The sequence below is a fragment of the Bombus pyrosoma genome, linkage group LG1, assembly GCF_014825855.1.
Source record: "Bombus pyrosoma isolate SC7728 linkage group LG1, ASM1482585v1, whole genome shotgun sequence".
Classification (NCBI taxonomy): Eukaryota; Metazoa; Arthropoda; class Insecta; order Hymenoptera; family Apidae; genus Bombus; species Bombus pyrosoma.
In genome coordinates this window covers 6,717,138-6,735,936 of record NC_057770.1, presented here as the reverse complement: position 1 = coordinate 6,735,936, position 18,799 = coordinate 6,717,138, and the positions used below count along the sequence as shown (strand labels likewise).

The following is an 18,799-nucleotide window of genomic DNA, read 5'->3' as shown; positions in this document are numbered from 1 at the left end:
TGTCAATAGAGTGCCTGTAAAAACGAGCCAGTCGCGGCCAGGATCTCACAGCCAATACTTAAGAATCAGCGAGAAAAACTTTGTCAATCAAACTGTTTGCTAAGGTGAAATTTGTCACCGTTAGCAAAAATCATTGAAACAAGTGTACCAATTTTTTATCGCAGTATATGTAGAATTCAAACAATTTATGTAACTTTCACATAATTTTCTGAATTTTATATTTACACCGTTACATATCTTTTTTAAGGCGAAAAGAAAGGTGGAACGATCGATAAGTGTTCGATACCCCGAAAGATGTTCCATAATTTCTATGGGTTTTGTTATCAAACAGTTGTCACTGCAGAATAAAAATTGAGTCCCTCAAAAAGGGGCCCAAAGACTCTGTTTCTTTCACGAACAATTTTCAATAATCCGTAAACTCATCAAAATGATACGATAGTCGAAAAGTTATTTTCAGCGACATTCACGTTCAATCTTTCGAGATCGGTTACATAGATATTCGATAGTAGGATGTCTTCGTTGGGGGCAAGTCCGCGGTTCAGGCGTTCGAGATAGTTGGTATGTCGCTGGCGGCGGCGCCATTGTCTGATAATTAACATAGCAGACAGCTGTGGGTAGGCATACGCGAGATTTTGCATCCGTGCGGATCGACTACGCGCGCGAACTACGCCTCGTTTGGAATTTACGAACGCGTGACAGTCGCGTCGCGGAATCGCGTTTACGAGATTGCGTTTTCATTGACGCCGCTCATTCACGGGGCGAACACGCCTGCACGAACTGGAACGTCGCTTTAACCGCTGAATGAAACGTTTCGCAACAGGCGGTAGACCCAGCTCGACATCGCAATAACGTACGGCAAATTATTTATGTATTTTGGCTCGAACAACCGGAGGCGGTACGTAGGTTCCACCGAGAAAGAGAATAGATCGTTGTTAATGGTATTTTTTAATAGCTGCGTTTCGGTTTACGTCTATTTGAGGCGAGGAAATACGGAGGTTGAAACGATAAATGATGTTACGCGTAGCTCGTGGTATTGAAGATATGAAAATTAAATCACGGATGATATCTCTGCGAGTAGGATGGATACCAAACTAGCAATCAGATTCGATAATTAGAGGTGGATTCAGAGATTGTCTTGTAGAGATTGGTTGTATCGTTTTATGCTGTTTAAAAGGGACGTTAATTTGAAATTTCTCAAGATTAATACGTATTTCATAGCTCCATCTTTTACAATGACGATTACTGTCGGATCTGCGACTTACGATTCAGCTGATCGTGAATAGCTAAATATATTAAATCCCATGAGGAAGGATTCGCGTTTAAACACTTTCTCCAACCTCGCTAACAGGAAGAAAGCCCCGAAACCGATCTCCATTAGGATCAACAGGTACTTTCAAGAATTCAACATTCTTCTTCCTAATAAAGAGGAACGCAATCCATTCTCCATTTCTCCATGGACTCAGAAACTGATTCTGAAACTATTTGTGAAACCGCAATAATATACGAAATCGCAAATAATAGCTTCATTGTGAACTTTAGCGTTAATCTTAAAGTAAACTCATAAATAAAAGAAAAAAGAAATAACTATCAGAATCGAACAAGTAGTTGAAAATGTTATGTAGAAGTCTCTAAAATCAAAGGAACTTGCTATAACGTATATACAGAATGTATACGCGCATTTTAGATGTACAACATGCTAGAAATAGGTTTATCGTTCTATTCACTACTTCTTTTGCCGCGTAAGCGCCGATTGATTTGGTTATGTATGTATTATACGTACATACGTTGCGATATTATCGCGAGCCGACGAAACGGGTTCACGTGCTGACTTACGCACATCCCCGGTCGTACTTTCGTGACTTTCATTCATATAAATGCATGGGAGCGGCGATAGCTAAAAGCGAGTGGGTTTTACAGTAGCTAGAAAGGATGACGTGTGGCATAGTGAAACAATAAAGTATCGCTCTGTCTCGGCTCACTGTGCATATCCTTATGCGGCAGCATGTTATTCCAGAGACCAACGATGGTGTTTTATTACCTGTGATTTATTGCAATATTTACCAATGATTACGATTGCAACATTGTCTTTCATATCGTTCTTCTTTCTTTCGTTGACCGGCTCTATCATCGTATAATAGAACTCTCTCTATTGATTTATTCGTTCATTGATCCGCGATCCGGTTTAAGAGAAGTTACGAAATGTTTACGTTTCCTTTGCGCAGTTGATTGTATTCTAACTTCAATCAATACAATTTTTAAACTCGTCCAAAAGATACCTACTCTCTCATAAGTTAGTTAGGTACTTTAATCTTAAAGAGGTGTCAATGAGAAACAAATAATAATTTGTTATACTGATATATTTACGTATAAGTGATAATAATAATAATGATAATAAGTTCGGAAATATAATGCGACACGAGACACTACAATATGCCACTATTCTGTTCATTTACGACTCTCTTCTTACCAGAGACTATAGAATACCAAAAAGTGTCGATAAATTGTTTTACGTGAGTTTGTAAGAGAACGAAATTTCTGCTACCTGGCAAGGAGATAGTTCCATGTTGCAAAGTTTTCCCTTATCGCGACAGCCAAAAGAAGAGAGTGAAAGAGCGGAAACGCGATAACATCCATACATTCATCATTCCTGGTAACCGGGACTAGACCGTCGTCCCAACGCACATGACGTGATAACGGTCGTAGCCCCTGGCTCTAGGTACGATAAGTTAATATACAAACACCGAGTTCCTCAACATCCTCGTTTCCTGATCCACATCTCTAGGCTAACTTATTAGAACGACCCAGGGTTCAGATCCTGAGGTTTGGTCGGTGCGAGAGATTACGTCAGAGATGCAGGAGCTTCGAACGTGTGTCGGTCAGTGGCTCGAGATCTTATTTTTCTTTCGATTCTCCATGGTTCCCCTTCCGTGGAGGAGACCGAACGGTAGAACACGAATGAAACAAGCCACAGGCACCGGGACCATTAGTCATAAGGACCACCGTGCGAGACCATTCGTGGCCCATCGTCATATGGGCCAAACCTCTGCAGGATATTTTGTAAACGCGTTATCGTAAACACGAAAATCTGGCTTTCCCTTTGATAGACCCTTCGAAGATGACCCATCTCTCGAGCTTTCCCCTATTTTCGTTCAAGAAGATTGTCCAAAAACGAGAGATTGGTGAGGTTTGGGAAGATTCCTTTTCGCTTTCGGGTTTGCTCGTTTAGCGGGCCATAAATCGTGCGACAGAGTCATGTGACAGTCGGAGTATTCTTGAAAAATAGTGAAGTATCCTCTTGATATTTTTAACCGTAGTGCGACCTTCGCCGTCCGATAGTATCCTCTTTTCTTTGTTGAGCTTTGTCATATCTGGAGAATTAGGTACACGTATATTGCAAATAATTATACAGAGTACTGGAATCTTTTTGTTTAAACAATTATGTTTAATAAAGATTAGATACATTTTTAAAGAAATAATAGAATGGGAAATTACGATTGCATAGAAAAGATGCATTTTATGTTATTAATTCTTTATTATCAAACTATTTTTATTATGCACTCTCTTCTTTGCTACTGGGATATGATTTTCTGAATTTCAACCTCGCTCGATTTCAAGCGTAATACAGCCGTAGCACATACAACTACCCCTGGGACTTTTCTTCCTCTTGTTGGCTATACGCGATCGGTTTGATCGTGAATAGAACAATTTAGCATAGGACAATGAGCTCGTAACCAGCTAAACGAACCGTAAACGTGAGTCATAGTATCCTCGATCTCCTACTCCACGCCCGTGCGCCGGTATATTTTAGTGCCATTAGTATTTTTGATGATTCAGTTCACCATGTTCCGCGGTAATTCATGGTACAGGGAACGCGAGGTTTGATGTCATCAGGTTGCTGTTTTCGATGAAAATAGGCTAATTTTCTGGCCCACATAAATTTACGGTCTCTCGTGGCATAATTTAGTGGCATCGCTTTTCGACTACATGTGTTACTTCATCTTTGCTTTTTCCGTTAAATGATCCGTGAAATTTTGCGTTTAATATATTACGATCTTTTTCACTTTCACCATTAAAAATAATCGACTTTCAAACAAATTGTTCCGAAGCCAGAAAATACGATAAAGTATACAAGATTTAGTTATGTTTCTTATTGATGTTCTCTATTATTTAATGAAGTGTATATTAATGTTATTTGATAGTATGTAAGTTTCTAGTTTGTAGCAACCTGTTGAACAAGTTCAATCGCTCGCTTAATCTACTCATCATGCGACCCACAACGTTGCAGACATATACAGAGTGTCCACGAGGAACACAGTTCTTTCATAGTTGTAAAGAAATTAAAAATATAATTAAGTGTATATTAAAGTTATATATGTGAAATATGAAAACCAAATATATATGGTAATAGAAAAAAAAAATCTATACGATAGACGTGGGTCGAATACAATATTTTATTTCATAATTAGTCAAAAATTGTGAAAGAATCATAAAACGTACAAAAGTTATTTGCAATATATTGTTTGTTTAAATCAATAAAATTTGGAATCAATCAGCGTTTCATGAGCGCCATGTACCTTGTAGAAGATTGTTCAGCCGGTTTCAAACGCACTGTAAAACTTGTTTTCACACTGCATCCACGTCAGTTTCTATTATGAATTATGTTCACGTCGAACAAATCCGATTATAGCTTTCGTATGCGTAACTGCATAATGAATCAGAGAAAATCCAATATACTTGGCAGTTTATGATACCTGCTACGGTTATATAGGATATGATATTATTTACATCTTATTCTCACCATTTTTCACCTTAATAAGCATAATCCTCGTTATATTATAAAAATCATAAATTCCGTTTTTCATTACCAAATTGGTGGAGAGTAATCCGATGTCGGATAAATGGAGTTCCACCGTACGAAGAACTAAAATCTACTCGTCTCTAACGATTCGTTGAACCTACCCTTGAACAGAATCTCTCATGATCCATTTCTTCGCCAAGTGTTTCGGCTATCCATCGGCATCTTCCTCTCCGCGTCTTCCGGACTCGCATGCAAATCACGCGGTCTGGCCAATGGATGCTCGTCTCCTTCTGTTTCCATCGTGTTGGTCGCCGTAGTTGCGTAGGTTTGCTCACGAACGTGGACACGTGCGCCGCCGGAAAGATGGAACAGGGTTATTTCTGTCGTCATCAGTCACTCGTGGCGGGCTTAAGTCCCTGGCGCACGGGCTCACCAGGAGAAAGGGAGTAAAACAGGCCTGTTCACCGGCAAGACACAACACAATGCCGCTACCACGGATTTGTTTCTTTTCCAGAGCTTTTGTACAGGCGCACGGTCCGCTCGCGAGTCGTTCGTGCAGAAGCGAGCCTCAATTCGACAAAGCTATTAGGTTTAGCGGAAAATTCCGCCTAATTTAGGCCGCAGCCACACGAGATTTGAAACGCCGTCCGTTGCGTGACGTCCGTTGTAGAAATATGTATATTGTCGACGCACGTTCTTAGCGTGTGGGCTGAGCTCCAATATACAACAATATATTTCTACAACGGACGTCACGTAACGAGCAGCGTTCCAACGCTCGTGTTCAACGTCCCGGTCTTAAGGCAAAAGTAGAATAGAAAATACGTTTCTTATTGTGTTATTACGGCACATTTCTATGTGTATAGAAATACTATAAGATATTCTATAGAAATAATTTTCTACAAGAATATCGGAACACCAATTCAATCAAAGTGAAACCTATCGTTCCTTTCATACGAACGTTGCGATCGAGATATACGAAATCCTACCATACAAGCGAAACGAAAAATCATATCAATAACGGCTCCTTCGCATCCTCCAGAAATTTAGGAAATTTTCTAACAGAAAAATAAGATTCGGTCAAAGATGACAAAGATGACTCGATTCGATAGGGATAAATATCGAAAATTACAAATATAGAATATTCCAATACGCTCTAATACGAATATCGCATTAGTACGGCAAAGTCATCGTAACTCTACCCTGTTACAATTTATCGGTGTAGTCGAAAGCAAAAAGATTCATTCAATGAGCGTGATTAATACCGGACGTTCGATAAATGACGCGTCGGAAGCGAGCACGAGATTTCGATAACGGTTGCGAATCAAGCAACATACGCCTAACTACCGCTGAGATCGTGAGCGAGATCATCGTTGTCTCGCAGGCATTCATCGATTATCGTGAATCGCGGTTGCGTTCTCCAGCTACGATTTCATCCCGATAGGCCTGTTTCTTTGTGGTAACGACGGCGGTTGAGAATTCTATGGGAGAAGGGAGAAACTGACCTGACTGTTCTTTTCAGATAAGATCGAACGAAAGCGGGAAGCGTCGAACGTAGGCGTGACTCCCGTTGACACGGGAAAAGAGGCAACGGGACCAGGAAATCGAGCGTAGCTCCGATCGAAATCGTTGATTCGCGTGGTCGTTCTTGGTGAATCAGCACTACGCTTGCTTGTTAGTGAGAAAATGCGTCCGCGAAGCAACGATTAGGAAATTTATTGATCGAGATACGTGACATTTGCTCGAGAAGAGCGCAACTAGAAGGGAGGATATTGCTGAAGTGGCTTTAAAACACACTCTCTTTTTTCATTGCACGTAGTCTGTTTTAAAAGTAGTGGAACTTATAGCAGTGGAATTTAGGTCATTGTTCGTATGAAGAGAGAATAACTATTGTATGGAGGGAGGAGGTAGATGTTAAAAGGAATTGTAAGCTACGTTGTAATCACGTATTGCTTAACAGCTTGCATTAATGAGAAAATGAAATCTAAATAACAATCAAAATTTCTTTAAGTCGTTAAGTATTATAAAGAGTATGTAGGTTTACTTTGGATATCTCTCTTTCTTTGTGTATAAGTTTTAAAATCGCATCAACTGCGTCTATGTGGGTAGTTATCGGCGACGATAATGTGAGCAGAAAGAGATTTACTCGTTAGATTTTGCTAAATAACGAGACGTCTTTCAGAGAGGAGAAAACGTTTCAGACTTAATTTCTATCGCAGAGACTTTCACATAAAGTTCCTTTGATCTGCTATTTGTTGGGAGAGTGATTGGATTTAGAGCAATTTAAAAGGACGTATTTATCGGTAATTCGACAATTGTAGATGTCGCAGATTGTTGGGTTAGCTTTGAACGTCTTATACGAAGACTGTAAGTTTTTCTTGATTTTCTGATACTTTTTGTCTATGAAGAGAAAGTATCTTAGTATGAAATTGAAATAGAAACATTCAAATTTTCCATAAACACATGAATATCATTAATCTAATAATTACGTATCCGTGATTTCCTTTCGCAAAGATACGGATCTTCGGTATTTTTCATTTTCTACATCGCACGTACCTTCCGTAATTCGCGAATTACAAAAGATGCGTGGAGCTTTCGCGCGCGATTCGTATATTCTCCAGCGGGTAACACGTGAAACGGCACATTTGCATTTCAAAGCGACTCGTTTCACTCTCCGATTCCTTCTCGTCGTTCGATCGGGTCGATACACGGCGCGGGCAGTGCGCGCTGCATAATTTACACCCGGCAGAATCATTAACCAGCAACCGCAAAAATTCGCTCTCTCTCATCTGATATCATAGAATAGTCGCTGCTAAGTCGAGAAAGCAATAACTTCACTCGTGGGTGTTGGCTTTAAATTAAACGGCTGTCACTGTTTGAAGATCGATCGCGTCGGACAATTTCTCTGCACAAAGAGAATCTCAGCTATAGTGTATATAAAAGTTACAATAAGAGGCAATAAATTAATACTATTCGTAAGTGAAAATGTAGATCCTAGATTAAATTTCTTCAGACATAATAAAGTATCTTTCTATTCCTTTCGTGTGAAAAACGAGTTTGTTGTCAAGTGTTGGACCACAATACGCGACAATGTTGACTATAAACATAAAAAAAAGAAATATAATAAATTACTTAGCATAGTTTCTAAGATATTTTCAATTTTGATCTAATAATACTCTAAATATCAAAGAAGACATGGCTAGAAATAAGATTGCGTGATTTAGATAGCATCCTATCATAGCATGAAGAAACATAGTTTATTTGCAAACCCTGAGATAAAATGAATGCAAAATATTTAAAATTTAGATTAGTTCCAGAATCCAAATTATCTGTTACCTCATTTGAGGCACTTAATTATGGTACAGAATTCTTTAAAAATTATTTATTTAATCTTAGCACAAGATAAACTGTCCTTGTGCTATTCCTAAAATGAAAAAGATTCTTTCTTTCAATTTGCTATTTTTTATCTTCATTTCAAATAAAATTTGCTCGCAAGCCTATCCAGTATAAACGAAAAACATGTCGAAGTGAAAAGTAGGATAAAATAGAATAAGTTAAAGCGCCACGTAAATACTTATGCATAAGCCATTCGAAGAACACCGAGGGACATCCAAGATGTGTATAATGATAACCAGGGTATCATACAACGTTCTACGATTGTCAGTTAGAAACGTAGAAACTGAAACAAAACCAAGAGACCTGACAGTTCTGTTAGAATTTTAGGATCCTTATCCTCTCGGGTTTTATCTAGACGTTCGAACGTGTAGGCTTTGATGCCTAATCGCCTTTATGACATATACTTCTTTCGTCGATTGCGCCATGGGTTCTACGTAGAATAGCTTTGGTTTCGTCTTTGGTCGTTCAAGGCGACGATCGGTCGTCACGTTGCTTTGACACGGTACAAGCTCGCCTGTCGATTATTATTTACGCGCGTTTAACCTGTTCAAGCGTCCAGGATAGTCAGGAACCTGTTCACCGATGCACGTTGTCACTCGCGACGCTGCATCTCTCCGCGGTAACTTGTTTGCTCGTGTGCAACTGGTTCCGTGCTGTGAGCTCTGTCATAACCTGTCACTATATACCTACAGCATCCACTATACCACATACCCTAAGGAAATTACGAGATAGATCGTCCGCTTGTATCCTCGATATCGAGGAATTTCTTCAAATGTCATTCGTATAGCAAGTTTCTCTTCCTCTGCGTGAAATTTCACGTTTAATGCTACAGGTGATTGGAAGCTGCATTCATCGTGAGGAATATACTTAGGATCGATTAATTAATGATTGTCGATAATTTGTTAGTGATTGCGAAGAATTTGTTAGTGACAGGGTAGTCATGACATGGCATACGAGTAAAATTTATCGTATAAGTTAGCACCTTACAAGTAATATAAATTACAAATGCAACTTGCGTACGTGGAGCAAATCTTCAAAATAATTTATCTCAAATAACAAACGCAAACATTTTTTCTTTTCAACATTTACATTATTTCTTTCACGAACAATTTAACTACATATTCTCTCAATTGTAGTAATTGTACTGATAATAATAGATCGCTTAGTACACTGTATTTTGCCTGCTGACTTTAGATTTCAAGTTTATCATATGTTTATCAGTTCGAGGTTTCGCAATTTATTTTATTTTATTTATTATTTAATTTCTAGGACAATCCGCGCTGTATGGAATAAATAAGAGCCTAAAAAATAGCGGCCTTTTCCCATCGACATTCAATGTGGCCGCCAAGGCGGACATCTTCGTCAACGCAACTTGTGGTGAAGAAGGACCAGAAACATTTTGCAAACCTTCCGAATCGTCGAGGTGCGCGGTTTGCGATGCCAGGAGTCCGGATCCAGGCAAGAAACATAATATTAGCAACATACTGGACTCGAGTCCTGGAAAGTGGTGGCAGAGTCCAACCCTTGCCAGAGGAGAACACTACGAATACGTGACGATAGCTTTGGATCTTAAACAGGTAAGATGGCTTTAAGATGATAAACAGCGATTTTTGTTCTATAGTTTCGTAAGGCATTTCTATGAATTTTCTATGTTCAAACCGATCGACATTGAAATTTTTCATTCAAAGTAATCTTCGTGGCGAATTGGTCATCAGTTTTATAGAAATCTGAACACTAGTTCCTCGTTTATTAACATTACAATACCTGTTTGTTAGTATCTTTGAAAAATTTTGTTATCACCTTTTATTTTATCTTTGAAACGTTTGAAAAATAGTTTATTATCATAGCATATTCAGGTGTGGACAGGAGGTATGAAAGCAATGGATAAGGTTCGTACGAACATACGTTCTATTTGACGTTGCCTCAAATTTATAGCCACTTTGTATCCCGATAATCTGCAACTGCTTACCTTCGTAGAAGTTGCTCGACATGTCCTCGCTCTGTATTATACGACACACGCATGCAATTTTTGAAAAATCCCGAAATTTTTTAATAGGACGACTGCAAACTTCCATACAGACCGATCATTTCGAGCACCTTTTACACAGGTAAGCAGTCACGGATTACCGAAGCACAAGAACGGCTGCAACTATGAAACAAGGTTAGGACACGTGTTCGTACGAACCTTTTTCATTGTTTGCGTGCTTGCTGTTCACTCCTGAAGTGGGCCCCACGTGTTACGGTACAACTTGTATATGAAAACGTGTCTGGATGTGATTACGTACCAATCTTTTCTCTTTTAATTGAAATTTAATATCCATACAAGTTGCGACTTAAAGTTCAGTACACGATTGCAGCAGCAGCGAAATTGAGATCTAAATCTCGTTGACAAAGAAAGAAAAGGCGGACATCGAAACAGTTCGTTCAGTTCTCTACAACGTGTAAATCGCCTGGCCAACTTCTATATAGCCTTCTGTTAAAGCGCGCCGCAGGATTAAAATACCCGTCTCAATCTCATCACTACCACCAACGCGTAAACCTAACTCCGTAGCAACGTTGCTTGTTTCAAAGGTAGGAAAGGAGAGACAATGCCGGGCTACCCTAGCCGCCGCGTGATCCCGTGAGAAAAGCGCGTTTCATTATTCAAACAAGCCTGTATTCCAAACGATTTATTCCCCTCGCGTCCTCTCTTCGGCTTTCGGCGAGCAAAACTCAAGCGGCCGCCTTACATTACGCCGCCATTAAAGGGTCGTGTAGCGGGCGCTGAAGAGAGGTTCCTTGTCCCTTCCGAAAAATCGTAAAGTCGCTTTTTCCCTGTTCGTTAGGCTCGTTTCTCGGATTGTGCCCGCTCCTCTACGAATTTATGTTCCCTACGAACCGCGTGGCGGCGGCGGCTCGGCTGAAAAGAGAGCCCCGGGGAAAGGAGGTTAGAGAAGAACGTCAACTCTGGGAAAAAGAGAAGGTGGAGGCGACGCCGATTACGCGAAGCAGAGCAAACGGAGATAGACAGATAGGATGGCTAGATAGAGAGGGGCAATGGTTACTTTCTGGTCCCTTTCTTGGAATTTCGCATGCAGCGAGCAACGGCTATACCTGGGGAGCGGGTCCCGCAGCAAATTGCGGGCGGCGCTGGCGAAAAACGCTTTAACGAGCAACGCGGCCCTTCTTCTTAGATTCCCTTGGTAATAAGGACGCGACGCAATCGAGAAAGTGGGAGGGTCGGATATTCTGGGGCAAACAACTTTTCCGTTAACTACAATCGGTCAGTAAAGTCTACGTATATTCCTTAAGTGGAAAATATTATGATAAAAATCGTTGGCTCTACGAACTTTTTGGTAAATTACAGTATACATATCGTTAAATCGTAACACGATTTATTCACTTTCGTTTTTATTGAGGGAGAGAAAGTAAAAAAATGTGACATGCGTAGTTACAAAAATTACATACACCTGTTGTATCTGCATAAAATCATAAAAGTAGTAGACTTAATATTATACTAATATCTTATGGATCTTCTGTAAGCGCCAAGAATAGCCTGCTGTCTCCTTGCCATTGGTAGAATTAAAAGTCTCGTAATTGATGTAACTGTATGTCAAGAGGTTTACGAGTTAAATATTTTAATTCTTTAAATTCCTTTTAGAAATATAAATATTCCATTTTATTGCGAACAGAGGAACAGGTTAACTCCCTTTTCATATATAAGCGAAATGTCGCAAGCTACAAAATTAATGCCAATATGATAATTATCAAAATATCTAATTCGCTTCGGAGAACTTTCACTACGTTTAATATAAAAGAAGATATAGAGTCGCGGAAGAAGTTTACGCTTCCAGTGAATTGGTTTGTTAAATTTGACAATCTGGTGATAACATCGGTACGTTCGTAACGAGAAGTACATAGCTGAGTGTGAACGTATGAGAATGCCTGACCTTTCTAACAGGCACATTGATATTAATTCTCTCAAGAATTCTCTCGAGAAATTGCAATGTTCAATAAAAACGTAATATCTAAATGGTTTATATGACCAAGATTACACGCATAATATACTAATACGAATAATATTTTCTTCTAATAATTTCTCGGCTTTACTTAAATTTTCGCGACTGTTCCAATGCTTACGAGCGGGGGTGTAGCTGTAGTTGCTACTTGTTTTTGCTTTTCCCTTTTCAATTAGGCTGCGCGATCGCGTATGCATACAATACGTATATATATCGAGCAATTTATTCTTGTTGCTGGTGTTGTCGGTACTGAGAGTCACAAATGATGCTCGTTAGAGGTGAAACCGTTCGCGACCGACATAATCGCCACCACCGTTTTAACGCGATATTAATCACAGTAATCAGCCCAGCCTTGGTCAACGTATAATCATCCCAGACGCTCGGGCGTGCTAGAGAACTTCTTAAAAATGTAATCTGCAACGCCTCATCTCGTTCTCGGATCCTCCATCTTCTAAAATATTTCGAAATAGCCACGTGGAGAAATTTGGATCGTGAACACATTGATTTTCGTTCATATGTTCCTTGATTTATGTCGTAAAGGGTATTGGATTACAAACGGTCCGGCAGGGACGCCGGGATTAATACATTTGAATTGTAAATTAGCTTCTTAACCAAGCAAATGAGACTTCTTGTAGGTCAATCTTTTTATGATCAGATCTAATTTCTGCGATAAAAAAGATTGAATTTCGTGCGTTCAACGATGAATTAATTTAATCTAGATCGTGGATTGGATAGTTGTTTCTAAAATCTTGATAATAAAATAATGAAAGTGTTGCGACAAAGTGATTGCTCGCTTAGCCTTTTGCCACGTAGCAAGTCACATAGCGAACTAGGTAAAATATTATGAACCATTTTCTTCGAAATTACTGCTGAAAGAAACTACGGATTTTTTCTTTTTTAGGTTAAATAGCACAAGGGAGCTAGCTATTTTAGGCGCAATAAATTTTACGATGGAATTTCCAAGGGAATAAAACTCCGCCTAATTTTTCTTTTAAATGATCAGTCCCCGTTACGTATATAATTTACTACACAACTTCTCGACTTTTATTTATAATATAATTTATTCTACCTTATTAATTCTCCAACTATTAACCTTCGTATTCATTAATTATTTATTTCTCTACAAAACGTCTGCACGAACAGACAGTCGTCTCAACACAGACTTAATCATAGCAAAGTTTCCTAACTTAATTATTCAAGCATAAAATGCAAATATTGAAATGCAGTAGTGAAGAGGAATCGTTTAATAATTATAATGGTCATCGTTCAGAGTATTACGACCATCTAGTCAAATTAACGAGTACCTAATTATCGTACAGCAGCCCTATCTGAGAAACAACTATTACGTTAATATCAAAATAAAAATTCAACAACATTGAGATGGAGTAACGTACGCGTTAAGATATGTAGACGAAATCTTGGCGTGTAATTAGAGGATGGTTCGGAGTATTCGTCTCTAATTGGATACTGATTGCGAAGCTAATCCTTCCTGGGCAAGATATCTTTGACGAATAATCGTGGAATGTCGTATCGGCTGTAGGTGATTTCTCTGTAATAATTAATTAAAAGGCTTCGTTAACGAATGTCTTTAAAACGATGTTTGCGGAGATCGAGCTGTTATTAATAGTCACAGAGAATGTGCTGAGAAAAATATATCGATGATTGATGAAGCATTTGCAAGCATCTAGCTCTTCAACGACGCATTAATTAAATTTTTTATCTGGAAATTACGATGAGAAATGGATGGTAGATAGTTTATGAGAAGTATGAAAAGAATAATTGCGTTAGACAGCAGAGGATGAGTGTTTTAGATTTTCTTATGTATTCTATTTATCATGTTACTGTAAATGAAATTTATTTCAGTCAAATATTTCCATTATAGCTACGGTTCTCTTCAGGGAGGTCTTGTAGATATTGATTTACTTTATTAAAGTACTACTTACACAATATACATATCTCTTAAGTAAATGAAATTTTATTCAGATTTGTAATTATTAAACTATATAATTTCTACCATTCTATTGATACGTGTCTCATAGACTTACGTCTTTTATCCGAAGAAGAAAATAGTAAAATTTTTCTCATATTATATTAAATATTAACAAGATGAAAATTATTAATCCAACGAATTCGTAACGAGTCGTCAATTACCCAAATATTTCAAGCTGAATTGCGATCATGTAACCACAATTACATCTTTCACAAATTACATCCTTCACAAGGGCACAGATATTAAATATTAAAAGGTACGCCACGGAAAGGGTGAGTTACCATACATCATCGAACCGTCGAACTTTCGAGCTCGCCTCTAGACCATGCCAGGCTCTCTATAAAATGACCATGTACACCGAGGTTCGTCGTGATATTTTTAAATTACGGTCCATGTGTATCAGGAGTGATTATGCTAATCGGTGGATAAGCAGGCCGCGGCGGTCATATTTATGATCCTCGTTAACGTTCATTGCGCTTATTAATTTTACGAGCGGTCGTCGTTTGTTCACGATTGTTTTCTTTCGTCTGGTAACCAGCCAACATCCCGAATCAATGTTGAATCAATGTTGTATCATTGTACTTCACGAACGTTGCGATTATTACCTGTAACGATTGGCAATCATGATATCGAGCTATGGATATTTTTTATCGATCCAATTAAACTTTCATTAGCATAACGGTGTAATTAACAGAACCCGATGGGGATAGGGAAACTCCGTTTGTCGAAATGTTGAAATTAAGACGTTCGCTACCGGACTATAAGAAATTTCGTTTCAATTTCCCACGAGAAAAATAGGTGAAGCCTCGTTCGATTTCATCGGAGATGCTTCGGTACAGCAACTACAATGACAAAGTTTATACGTCTGGTTCGCTGTTACAACACGTTTTTCTAGTTATTTTAACTGTTCAGTATTCAGTGAAATGTGATCAGTTCTTTGCTCGAGCAGTGTTTTATTATTATATTAATACATCTCATGTCGATTTCAATGATCTTGGAATATGCCGTCAGGGTCAGCATTCTGAGTAAGTTCACTTATTAAGCATATAATCGCCGCTTGATTTTAATTCTGGAAATATCGATAAGAATATTTTTGATAATTTTCGGTTTGTAAAGTAGAAGATAATAGAGCAACGGGCTTGTGCCTAGTTGAATGTTTCGAGAAGTAATAAATTGGAATGACATAGTTTCAAAAATATTTTTATCTTCATCGCCTCTTCAAAGCGTGACAGCTTGGAGAACGGATATAGATCTTGGGTAAGTGGAGAGGAAAAGAGTTTATTTTGTAAAACCAGCGGAAGGACATTTGAACATGAAACATTTGGAACATTTGAGAGGAATGTACGAAGAAATTGATGGAACAAGCCTGGGCGTGGAAAGAATACTAGAGCGAGAAGGAAAAGCGGAAGCAGTCGAATGGCTAAAAAAGATAGAAAGGATAAGAGACAAAGAGGCGGAGGAAAGATGATGAAAGAGGGCTGTGCAAAGTGTGAAATACAAATAGCAACCATCGAAATATAGTTTAAGGTAGTTTTAAGGTACAAAGGCGCTTTATAGCAAACGAAAGACTGTTTTGCAATACAAAAAGCGATTGGATCACGAAAGGAATAATTACATAGGGCAAGTTCGACAACAAGTGGGATAAAGATAACGTATGCATTGTCATCTATGTAATCAAGTTCAATCTCTGCGCTAATAAGTTGAAATTGAACAAACTGTATACAACTTCATCAACATTTTATTATTTCAACAGCTTTTGCAAGAAATTTACTCACAGCCTCACATACATACGTGTGACGTAAAGACGTTCGCAACATTACGTGAAATTATTGTTACTTTTTCCTTAGATGGCTGTAGCGAACTTGTTAAATACACGCCGGTGGTCGTAATAAAATAGATTTTACTCGAACATATTTTTTTCTGAATTACAAACTCGTTCGCCAGATTCCTGCAATTAGTATCACCCTCGGGATTCGCGTTAACCGATGCGACACCGTTTTCCTTCGTGAATGCAGCGACAAACGACGCTTAATATATTCGCGGAGTTGCGGGAGCCTGACATTCCGTGCATTTCTTTCGAGTCGCTGGCTCATTTTAAATTTAACTTCTGTTTGCGCTACTGATTGGCATGACAGCACACCGAGAGATCAGAGCCCGACCCGGCCGCCCACGCGGACACGCTCGGCAAAATAAATTAATTTGTTCCTACCTAAAATGGTCCTGTTGATGGACTACCTATTATCTCGTCGTGGATGGCCCGGTTGGTGGAACATGTTGCACAATTACTAGACGGGTACAAATGATCGTCGAAAGATCGAGAAAGAAAGGAGCGTCGGTTATTTCGGTGACAGAAAAATGTGGTATGTTTCTTACCAAGGATTAAATACTGCATACTATATCCAGAAATTTGTTTAATCTTTACAAGATGCCTGCGCTAAGTTTATCGTTTAATTTATTATCACATTTAGTTCATTGTTGCAGTATAATTGTAATTTTCAGTATAATTATATTTAACCAGTTGCTCGATACTGGAGAATTTGAGAAGAGGCAAATCTTACGTTTGAATTTACCAGTAAGTGATATCGTTCGTTTCTTCTTAGAAACACAACGAAATCAATAATTTGTACATTTACATTTTTTAAATTATGTACTTCGATTCGTGGTGCATTAAATGTCGGAATTTTATCGAGTTTGGGAATCATAATGTGTAAGGTTAGTTATCTTTCTACAGCTTATGTGAAAGTATGAAAAATTGATGAAACTTTCTTTGTTATACAACTGGGTAGCGCGTTTCACCTGTATAGATGATATTAAAGAAATTGTAAGAAATATGTATGTAGAAAGTGTGTGTTTGGTAGAATGATTTTACAATAAAACACGATGACTAATTGTCTTGAGAGTAACTGTCGAGAAATGAGAAAGTATTTATATCGTAATTTAAAAAAATGCGACGAGCGCGATGGGCATAGTGAAACTATGACCATGTGATCATTTGAAACTTTCAATTCAGGATATGATGTTAGAAGTTACAAAATGCTAAATGTTACAATGGTTGAAAAATATGCCGGAGAGAATAAACGATACCAATTATGAATGTCCTTGTAATACTGTGTATCTGATTCAATATGTAATTATTAATTCATGAATTTTGTAGCTCTTAAATTACAACAATTAAATAACGATAACTATCTTTTCTTATAATTATACACTTCATATCATCATACTAATATTGATAAAAAGAAAAGTTAATTATTTTCTCCCGACAATCTTACCAATATAATCCCTAAATTCACTTGGAGGAACATCTTTCTTCCCATTAAAACTGACTCACGCTGACCCATAAAACGCTCCGAACATCTCTGAAACACTCATCCAGTATTATCTCAACTTATTGCTTTGGCCTTTTATGCGACGTAGTAACAGCCACGTCAAGTAGTTCAAATGCCCACAAACGCGGCCGAAGTACCAGCAAAGTGTCATTGGAAGGAAAAGTAGGACATCAGGAAGCGAGTATGTGGAGTCGATTTTACGGTGTAACGAAGGATCAGAGGCTGGAACGGAGACGTCGTAACCCTTCGGGGCGTAGGGTCGAGTCGAAAGTGAAAAGAGGCAGCGAGTGGCACTCGACTCAGGTCGGCAGGACGCCATCGAAATCTTTCATTGTTCACGGATTAACGAGTCGTGTCAGGCTCCCTCCGATGCTTCGTGTTCAAGGTCTTCGAACCTGGCCGCTCGTCTTCGAACCACTGAATGAATCATCTCCTCTGGCCAGAGAGAAGAATGGAGAAAGACGAAGAAGTCGCGTAAATAATACCCCGTAGGGCAAGGAAGATCGGTTCTCGAGCGGGTCAGATTTGTTCGTTTTTCGACTGGATGATGCGGCCTGTAACACAAGCGAGGTACCCTTCTTTATCAGAGTTACGCGATCTCGTGCGAATCGTGTCTACCACAGTGTGATACTTGGAACCCAGTTTTGCAACTTGGGCAGCTGGTCCTACTTTATCTTCGCCATTATGAATTTTTAGTGGTATCGACTAGAGATTCGAAATAACAGTTATTTTAAACACATTGTTGGTAAAGGGTCATTGACCAAAAACGAACTTTTATTTCGATGGAAGACAGTTATCAATAAATCGCGAAAAAATTTCTCAAACAGAAAAGAATGAAATGATTAAAAAATTTTAATTTTTAATTGTACCGATTAGCTATAACCATCGTGACCGATTACAATTTTTTTCGGCTGCCAGTAACCATTATCAGATGAGAGTGATTTATTTTTGGTTACTAAGAACTGTTATCAATGGCTCGGATTTTATTTTGATTACCGATAACCATTATCGATGGCGAAAAATTCTTTTGGTTACCGCTAATCGATGTCGGTGACAAAAATTTTTTTCGTATATTTTCGTACCGTTTTGACGCTTAATAAAATATATAGGTTTTGTAATTAATCTTTTTATGTTGTCAATGAATACGCACTAATCATCAGTAATGTTAATAACAATTGACAATATCCGAATATAAACAGAAAAAATTTTTGCCACCGATAATGGTCATCGGTAACGAAAATCAGATTCTGGCCTTCGATAATTATAATGCTTACTAATAACCATAAAGAAT

The 18,799-nt window shown here is 38.5% G+C and overlaps 1 protein-coding gene across 3 annotated transcripts in view; it reads left to right on the top strand.

Annotated features, from left to right (window-relative positions):
* The window catches only part of LOC122575367 (laminin subunit alpha-1), a 199,790-nt gene that overhangs the window by 30,360 nt on the left and 150,631 nt on the right, over positions 1 to 18,799 (top strand). For all 3 annotated transcript variants that reach the window (XM_043744395.1, XM_043744306.1, XM_043744489.1), the window contains exon 2: positions 9,461 to 9,768. In XM_043744395.1, coding sequence (XP_043600330.1) covers positions 9,461 to 9,768 — 308 coding nt within the window. The remainder of the gene's footprint in view (positions 1 to 9,460; positions 9,769 to 18,799) is intronic.